Source organism: Andrographis paniculata, unplaced genomic scaffold (assembly GCF_009805555.1).
Source record: "Andrographis paniculata isolate CXL003 unplaced genomic scaffold, ASM980555v1 Contig14END, whole genome shotgun sequence".
NCBI classification, from domain to species: Eukaryota; Viridiplantae; Streptophyta; class Magnoliopsida; order Lamiales; family Acanthaceae; genus Andrographis; species Andrographis paniculata.
Genome location: NW_026137424.1, coordinates 1394853 through 1404948, shown reverse-complemented (window position 1 = coordinate 1404948; position 10096 = coordinate 1394853). Strand labels below are relative to the sequence as shown.

Below are 10096 nucleotides of genomic sequence, written 5' to 3'. Positions count from 1 at the left end.
TTATACTCTTTTTTTTTTTTTTTGGATTGTCATCAAAATATATTATTATTTTCTTTTTAAGTAAAAAATATTTTTTGTACTTTTTTTTACTATAAAAAGAAAAAATAACAATTATTATTTACTTTTATTAAAACTCGCGCCCGATCAAATAAGTACATATTTATATGACGGAGAAAATATATTTTTTGATAATATTAATTGAAAAACATATCGTAAATTTTATGTTGATTGAGCACATCCTAATTATTTCTAATTCTTTACAATTATAATGATAGCAAATTCAAAATTTACGACGGTAATCAACATTAAGTGCAATTAGAGTGACAACTTCTTAGAAGCTCTCCTTTCTACAACAAAGATTTTTTGGCGGAGTTTTCAAAATTCCACCGCATAATGGCTTAAAATTTTAGGTAAAAAAATTGAACTCTTTAGACAAAAGCCTAATGTAATCAAGATATTGCCAAAATAATTTCTCTCCAATTTCATTCTTCTCTCTCTCACACGGACATTCCTCAAACACGCAAGCCGAACAAGCAATATGCGGCTGCCAGAGCTTTGAGGTGATTTTTTATCAAATGAGGAGTATTTGTCTCGACTTGTGTTTTCTTCTTCTCTCCCACTTCGATGCTCTATGTCGGGGTATGCCTATTTACACGGCTCTCTCTCTCTTTTGTGGGTATTTCAATTTCAATTTTGATTGTTTGTTTATCGGATTTCAAAAGGGATAAATTTTTTATAGTTTAACCTAATTAATCTCATATGTTATGACTTGTATTTTGCTTTAGGGTTTGACTTTGAGTTGAATTTAGGAGAAACTCCTAAAGAAATGTTAGAGAGGGGAAGGAGAATGAGGCTATTGTGATTTATTTATAAAATTTTAAAAGGAAGAACATAGATTGATTTTGAGCCATTGTGTTTGTCCAATCGATTTGAAAGAAAAGAATTTTGATTTTATCTCGACACGTCATTTTTAGAGGTTTTTTTATTTATTTATTTTAGACCACTGTCATTTTTAACTTATAAAATTTCACGTAGTAAATATTATATTTTTCTGTTCTAATTCAAATGTACCATTTTTACCATTTTTTTAATTTCACTATGTAGTATTTTTTTTACTATTTTAGTAAAAGTAATCATACATTAATATCATAATGTCCTTAATTTTTACCTAAATTACAAAAATAATATCACATACAATTACTTTATACATAAAGTCAAAGGACAAAAATGTCAAAATTTTTTATATACTTACACTAACCAATAAAATACTATTATTTCTTAATTTATTACAAAATTCCAAAACTTTGGAGTGGAACTGAAGGATTACTATTTTTGTAAATATTCAAAACAACAAAACTTCCAATTAAACATATAATTTTACACATTTTTGTTATGGGCTAAGAGAATACTTAAGTATGTTTCTTTTGATAATTTTTTGAAAATTTTGTTTTGAGTTTGATATTAAAATAATGTATGATTGGATGTTTGTGAGAAGAAAAAATGTATATATATTTTTTTTTCGGGAAACACAATGTCAAAATAGTAAAAACTTGGAGTTTTGTAACTAAAGAAACAAACTTTTTGAATTTTGAGTTAGGATTTCAATAATAAAAATTTTGAATTGAAATAGTTGTATGATATGATATAAATATGTGTTGATGTGATATTTTAAATGTAAAATTGTTTTTTAGTATAATATAAAAAAATAAAATATAAATGTTTGATTTGATATTTTTAAAAAGAAAAAACTAGATGAATAGTAAAGTTTGAGGGATAATTCTCCAAACACTAAGTGAATTATATATGGTAGGTGACCTGAGGCGTCGGAGTTTGAATTCAGGACCCAATTCCAAATCATCCCTTACCGACAACTTTTATTGTATATATTATATATATATATATATATATATATTTAAATAATATTTTTGAAGAGCTTGTAATATTAAATCAGCACACATATAAGGAGTCATGTGTATTTCTTTTCAATATAAGAGTCTGTTTGACCGACAGTTTTTAACTTGTTGAAAAGCTTTTAGCTATTTAACCAGTGAATCAATTAATTTTAATGTTTGGTAAATAGTATTTTCAATTAGCTTATTGAGCCCAAAAAAAAATAATTTTGAAAATAATTTTAGATTAACTTTTTTATTTTAATTTTTTTTATTCTTTATTTGTCCTTAAAATTAATTAATTCTTTCACATATATTAATATACTTTTATTATACTAATTATTAAATATTTAAATATATTTCTTTCTAATAACTTATAAATTTAAAATAATTAATTTTTTATATTACTAATATTTTTTATAAAAATTTTAAATTTATTAAAATAAAAATAAAATAAATATATTAATATTATTAATTTATTTATATATTTTATCGTATAATTCTTTTTTAAAAAATGAATATGTTTATTTAAAATTATAAGTCTAATGAAAATATATATTAATTAAAAATTAATCTAATAAAAATATATACTAATCATTTTTTTTTTATATATATATTTATACTATTTTTTAATGAAATGGGTATATATTTCAATAAAATTACATTAATTTTTAACAAAACATTTAAAAAATAAAAACAAGATTCTAATAAACCTCTCCTAATTTTTAATAATTAATAATAAAATTCTAAAAAAACTTATCCACCGAAAATATTAAACTACATATTTTTAAAAAAATATATAAAATATCTTTAATTATTTTCACGTATAAATAATTAATACAAAATCATTATTTTACCAAACACTTCACAAACAACTAATACGTTTAGCTAGTTAAACCAGCTAATCGAATTAACTCAAAGCTAATAATTAACAGCTCATTGCCAAACACCTCCTAAATACGTTTTGATATTTGAATTTGAATTTAAATAATACTATTTTATATTCCCTCCGTCCCATAAATATTTGGCACAAAATTAAAAAATATTGATATTATATTAATAATTGGTAAAAAATATGGATAAAAGATTTTTTTGCCCTTGTGTGTATATTAGTGTAAAAAGTAGTGGCAATTGTGTAATAAAAATGAAAAAATAGGGGTAATTTTATGGTGATATGGTTATTTATGAAAATAAGACTATTGTTTTTGGATGGACAAAAATGGTAAATAACACTATTGTATTAGGAGGAAGGGAGTACTAACTTTTAACAATATATATTTTGGAATAAAGTAAAATTTAAATAATAAAAAATTAGATAAAAATTATATAAAGCCTATTACTTCATCCCAAAGATCATAAAAAAAAAATACGAGTAGTGATAATAAAATCCCAAATTTGGGGCGGGTCGGATTATGACGGGTGAACCCGACCCGTAGCCATCCAAAATGGGTCGCCCGGCACAATTCTATCCACAAACATGGCAGCCATAGCAATACCAAGCTTACTCGTTCCTTCATATTTTGTTCATCACCAGCGCCGACTCTCCATCATTTGCAGCAGCAAATCGAAACTAACAAATACTCCGACCGAATTCTCTGCTCTCTAAAGTTTGTTTTCCGGCGAACCATAGCCGTCTTAAATCAAGTTTTTATGGGAGTTGAAGCAAATCCCTAAGACCTGAGAATCAAAGTGCAAAATGATTGCACTTTCCTCTCACTGTTTGAGGCTCTTCGTAGGCTCTGCCTCCTTTTACCAGGTATTTGAACTAACAATTTTATGCTCGAGATTTTGGCAATCGCTCTGATTTTCGATTTCATTTGACATCGCGCAATTTATTTACAGAATCCATGGTCGGAGCGGAGCACATTTCTCAGAGGCCAATTCCATAGCAAACATCTGCTTAGATTCAGCACAGTTCGTCAAAGGAAAATTCGATCCAGCAATTCTGGTTAGACATTGATTTTTATTAGTTTTTATGTGCTTCTGGAGATTTGTTGTTTAAAATCGTCCATTACATGTGATGAAATTATTTGATCTGTAAATTTGTGCAACTGATTGAGGACTTTTACGTGTTTTATTGATCTATTACATTACATTATATTATTATTATTATTATCATTATTAGGATAAATTATATAATAACCCCTTGTATTTTTTATTTTTTTTAAATGCACTAAACACTATGTATTTATTTGTTTGGTGAAACTCCCCGTGTTAGTGTAAATTTTGCACGAAACGCCGTCCTTGTTCAAACCTGATATTTAGTTCTAAATAAAGACTTAAACTAAGCAAATTTTATACAAATAAAAACATACAATATTTTAAATAATTTTTTTGAATAAAATAAATAAATAAATAATTGATCAATAATTTATTTTTATAGTTTTTATAAAAATAATATAACAATTTGTTTTCAAAAATTATAAAACGAAGGATTATTAAATTATTTATTTATTTATTTTATTAAAAAAAATTATTTAAGATATTTTGCATTTTTTATTTGTATAAAATTTGCGTTATTTAGGTCTTTGTTTAGAACCAAATATCAGTTTTGGACAAGGAGGACGTTTGGTGCAAAGTTTACACCAACACAGGAGTTTCACACAATAAATAAAAATAGGGTGGGAGTATTATATAATTTACCCCTATTATTATTATTATTATTATTATTATTATTATTATTATTATTATTATTATAGTGAGTCCAAATAAACTTCCAGTCAAATATAATAGTTTGCAAACTAAATCCGACAAAGAAACTCAAAAAAATTATGCAAAAGTTAAAATGGTATCAAAACTATGTGCTCTAGGTACAATCATCCCCGAATATAATACGGGGTCTTTCAATTTTGTGATGCATGTAATTGCCCATTTGCCCAATTTATTTTATATCAAATTTGTTTGTAATTTGATGTTTGGCCCTCGATTGTCTCCATATTATGTTTAATTCGAAGTCCTGTTTTCGACTCAAACAACATTGAGAGCCTTGTTTTCGACTATGACTTAATTGTGAGCGATTGATGTTTCGAATTTATCTTCATTGTGAAAAAATATTATTTTCGACTTTAACTTTGTTAGCGAGTTATCTTTTCGACTTTAACTTCATTGTAAGCGAATATTGTTTCCAACTCTAGCTGCATTATAAGGGAATTATGATTCTGACTCTATTTCAATTGAGATTTCAGTAGACGATTTTGATTATATCATCTTTGTTTTTTTTAGTATATTCAAGTTGTTTCTGTGATACCATTTGAGTTTGAGGAGATGTTAGAGATATTTTAGATATTTAATTTTAGTTTAGATTAAATTTCTATTATATAGATTAAGTCGTTATTATTTAGTTATATTTATTAAATTATGTTGTTATAATTTGAATCTATCGAGTAAGTATCACACCTATTTCTCGGCCATTGATTTCATTATTAATAACATGCAACTTTGAAAATTCTGCAAAATGTAATATTATAGATTATGGTGCATTAGTGTTGGTTGAAATATATTTGATTGAGTTTGTTTTGTTGTTGAATTTGGTAGTAAGTCGTGGCTATGGTGTTTGATGGTTTAAAGGCTGTGTAGTTTCCCCAAAATGTGTGTTGCCATTGACGGAGGAGAACGTCGAGCAAGTGTTGGATGAGGTGAGGCCGGGGCTCATGGCCGACGGAGGGAATGTAGCTCTACATGAGATTGATGGCCTTGTTGTGGTATTAAAACTCCAAGGCGCCTGCGGATCGTGCCCGAGCTCAACAATGACCCTCAAAATGGGGATTGAAACTCGTCTTCGTGATAAAATTCCTGAAATCGAAGCTGTTGAGCAGATCCTCGATACAGAAACAGGCCTAGAGTTGAATGAAGAGAATATAGAGAAGGTAATAAAATTCATTCTTCTTCTTTCCTATTTTAATACGAATTTTGGATCTTTGGTTTTCGATATGATATCCAAATCTCTTGTGAAGTGGCTACTTGATTGTGTTTGTGTTTATTTACAAACGGTTTGATGAAAAGAAGATGAAAATCTTTTGAATAGTTGTGCTCGATTAAGGGATTAGACGCGAATTTTCATAGAAAACGAATAGCGATTGCTTTGGTTGATTGTGAATTTTCTCGAGTGTAGGGGAATAATTCGAGCTCGACTCGTATGTTTATAAGCATACTAATGAGTCAAGTTTGAGCTCGAAAAATTGAGTTTAGCATACTTGACTCAATAAGGCTCGAAAGGTATTCGGTTTATACTTTTATTAAATATTTACTACTTTCTCCATTGATTATGTACGTATGGATTTACTTTGCTGCATAGGTTAAAGAATAATAGTACTTCCTTTATCCTATAATTTTGGCATGTTTACTTTTGATTCGGTACTTTTTAGATGATACTCTCTGTGTCCATGTCTATACATTTATTTTTAACATAAAATTTGAAAAAAAAAAAATCTTTCGTTTCTTAATTTGATGTAAGTAAGTATAGATTTGAGGATATTTATGCCCTTGTTTTTAAATTTTTTAAATTTCGTGTAACAATATTGATGTAAATAATTATAAATTTGAGGGTATTTATAATATATAGTTAATATCAAATTTACTAAAAACAAATATATATATATATATATTGACTCTCTTCAACCAACTTTTAGATGAATTTGATTTTTTAGATGTGGTATGAGAAATTATGCTAAAAATATAAAATATATTATTTAAATGGAATCTTTGACTTTTTTGAATTTTTATAATAAATATTAATTTTTTAAAAAAAATTTATATTTAATATACAGTACGGAGAATTGTGTAAAAAATTACTATTAAATATATTTTTTGAAAATTGCAATTCCGGAAAAGGCTTGAACAAACATACCCATTGTCATTGAATGGATGAAAATGATAAAAGGTATATTTTTTGATTTTTTTTTGACAATTTTGTCTATGCCTTTTATTTTAAATAATTTTATAAAAATTGTAAATTATAAGGGTAAGGAAGAAAAACCTACTTAAAAAGGAGGAAAAGTTGCAAAATATTTTTGGATGAAAGAGTATTTTATTTGTAGTAGATGTTGTAGAAAAGTGTATTGATTAAAATATTCTTGAAAATACAATTGATAAGTTGGTTACTGGTAATTAATTTTAGGTGAAATATGTGTTCACTTTTGTGTTTTTGGATGAACCTACATTTATATTAAGTATAGAGAATCGTACCGATAATATAAAAATTAATTTTTTTTTATTGAATTGTTAACTTTTTGTGGGTGAATAGAATATACATTGTATTATTTTATACTATTTATTGGAAATTGTGCTACTCAAAAATAGGTTTGGTGAACAAGGTATTCTATAATTGTGTGTAGACCATGTTTATTAAATTAGAAATTGAAGGGTGTATGTAATAAATAAAACCCGAGTTTGATAAAAATAGGATACTTCTAACGAGCTTTAAATTTGACTTTAAGCTCAGTAGTCGAGTTTGAAAATGAGATACTTGGCTCGAATAACAGCCCTAGGTAAGAAACACTTTGCGGTCTTTCATTTACATTCAAGAAATCGATTTATTTATATGTTAGTAACCATAGCGCTATGGGGCGAGCTTCACTTATTTTAATCTACAGGTTCTATCTGAGATCAGACCATATCTTGCCGGCACCGGTGGTGGGGAACTCGAACTCGTTCAGATCATAGACTATATTGTAAAAGTACGGCTTGGCGGACCGGCGGCCGGGGTGATGACAGTGAGAGTGGCTCTCACACAAAAGCTTAGAGAAAAAATACCAACCATTGCAGCTGTTCAATTGATAGAGTGAATAGTTAGTGAAAATGGGTATCCTATTTCTTGCTAAAAGTTATGTGTCACACACGTATATACATATACGGCGATTGTTGATAAAATTGTTTAGGCAAAATAGCAAAAAACCCCCTGTAGTTTTACGAATTCGCTGAAAACCCTCGTGGTTCTAAAATTCCAAAAAACATACTTGTGTTTTCCAAAATGTTGCACACTCTCCCGCTTTTTAAATTTGACTAACAGACGTTAAATTTTATCAAATTTGACAGTTATACCCTTACTTATATATTTTTTAGTTTATTTATCTCTCTTCTTCTGTTCTTTCTTCTTCGATTCATTCTTTTCTCTTCTCTCCGACTTCTTTCTTCCATCTTCTTTTCTTCCCCAAATTTTCTTCACACATCTTTTTCCTCAATTTTATTTTTCTTCTTCTTCATCTCCAATTCTTCTTTGAAAAATGAAGAATTGAAAAAGAATAAGAATAGAAAGAAGATGACGGGCAGAAGCGGCTGGAGTAGGGAAGAAAGAAGGAAGAAAAGAAAGAGAAGAAAGAAGAGAAGGAAAAGAAGAAGAGGAGGAAGAAGGGGCTCGACACCAGTTTTTTTTTTTTTTCTCCAATTTTATTTTTATTTTTCTATTTCTTTTTTTTTTCAATTTTCTTTCTTCTTTATTTTTTCTCTCAAATTCTTCTGTACGTCATTGCAACCAGAAGCAAGCAGGTTTTTCTTTCTTCTTTCTCTATCTCTTTTTCCCCAATTTTCTTTCTTCTTTATTTTTTCTCCCCAATTCTTCCGTACGCCGTTGCAACCAGCAACAGATTCTTTCTTTCTTCTTAGATTAATTTCAAATCTTGATGTCAAATTGATTTCTTAAATTTTTGGGTTTGCTAAAACAAAAGAAGTATTTCTAGGTCTTGTAAAACACAAGAAGAAATATTTTTGGGTTTGGTAAAATCGATTAATTGTGATAAATTTGGGATCGGTTTCAAATTTGGTTGTGTTTAGCGGATTTTAAATAAAAAAAAAATGAATTGAGATTAAATTCTGAAAGTATCGATAACAATAAGAAAAAAGAAGAATAAGGAAGAAGAAGAACGAGGGAGAAGAAGAATAAGGAAGAAGAAGTCTTAGGGTATTTTAGTAATTTTACACAGAAATCTATCGCATTTCAGGCGCTTGATATACAACTGCCGTTAAATCCTAACGGAGGGGGATTTTTTGCAATATTTTGGAAATCACAAGTAGATTTTTTGGAGTTTTAGAACCACGAGGGGTTTTCAGCAATTTCGAAAAACCACCGGGGAGTTTTAGAACCACGGGGGGTTTTCAGCAATTTCGAAAAACCACCGGGGAGTTTTTTGCTATTTTGCCAATTGTTTATAATTCACATATGATTTGGAAAGTCTGTGTCATTCTTTTTTATGGTTCAGAAATAGCATGAAAACTCTTTATGTATTAAAAAATATGGCACAAAATCTCTATTTTAAGGATTTATGTGCAATATTTTCGAAAATACGAAGAAGTTTTGCATAATTTTTAGGAAATTATGTTCAATATTTTAAAAAATATGAAGAAGCCCAAGTAGTTTCTAAATCACGGGGAAGAATAGTGTTTGATATAATTAATTGTTATTATACTAACTATAATTTAATTGATACAATGTTAATAAAATATATACCGACAACACGTGACATATAAACTAACAACACGATACATAACAATAGTTTGTACAATAGATATTATAATTAATTTCACCCGTTAAATAAACTATACATAATACATATAAGTTCATTAATAAAAATACAAATACATAATTAACAACATACTGTAATTGATCTATCAAATAAGATATATCTTAACAAAATGCATATATAAAATAAAATAAACAATACATTCCACGTCATAAAGAAAAAAAAAATACACATGTTAACAATATATATAATAAGTATTAGATAGATTATTAGTATATTGTCAAATTGTTAATAGACATTCATATATATATATTAATATAAAGTAGAGATTGGGTAAATTTCTACGTTGAGCACAATCACTTGTAAATCATTTTTTTGGGAATTATAAAAAAATAATTTATTTTATTTTACAAAATATTATATTCAAATTATTGTTTCAATCAAAAACTAAAGTTAAAACACAAAGCCAAACAAACTAATAGTTCATAAAAATATATATATATATATATTATCGATAAAAACATAGCCACTGTGGGAAAGACAAAACTGAAAATCTTTACAGTAGTGAAATTTTCGATGCACAGTAGCAATCTTTCTATTTCTAAAAGAAGAGAGAATGAAGCCCGTAAGGATGGTTTAGTGGGATGAGGATGGACTCATAACCGTGAGATCGTGAGTTCAGACACTCAAAACCTAACTGACATATACTTCCTTCGTTCTAAAACAATATAGACATTTAGAAATAAATACAAT

At 27.5% G+C, this 10096-nt stretch overlaps 1 protein-coding gene across 2 annotated transcripts; it reads left to right on the top strand.

The window, feature by feature from the left end:
* The first annotated feature begins 3380 nt into the window (after positions 1–3380).
* On the top strand, positions 3381–7858 carry LOC127259803 (nifU-like protein 3, chloroplastic). 2 transcript variants are annotated; one of them, XM_051287425.1, is made up of 4 exons: positions 3381–3645; positions 3732–3837; positions 5466–5755; positions 7481–7858. In XM_051287425.1, the coding sequence occupies exons 1-4, from the start codon at positions 3586–3588 to the stop codon at positions 7670–7672; spliced, it is 648 nt and encodes a 215-aa protein (XP_051143382.1). In that variant the 5' UTR covers positions 3381–3585; the 3' UTR covers positions 7673–7858. The 2 variants fall into 2 exon arrangements, with proteins under 2 accessions (XP_051143382.1, XP_051143374.1); XM_051287417.1 differs by having other exon boundaries at positions 5457–5755.
* Positions 7859–10096: the final 2238 nt, after the last annotated feature.

Bases quoted from the DNA above. Each gene is read 5' to 3' on its own strand.
- LOC127259803 (XM_051287417.1), top strand. From the start codon at position 3,586: ATGATTGCACTTTCCTCTCACTGTTTGAGGCTCTTCGTAGGCTCTGCC. The intron at 3,646-3,731 runs GTATTTGAACTA...ATTTATTTACAG, and splicing joins GCTCTGCCTCCTTTTACCAG to AATCCATGGTCGGAGCGGAG. The intron at 3,838-5,456 runs GTTAGACATTGA...GATGGTTTAAAG, and splicing joins AATTCGATCCAGCAATTCTG to GCTGTGTAGTTTCCCCAAAA.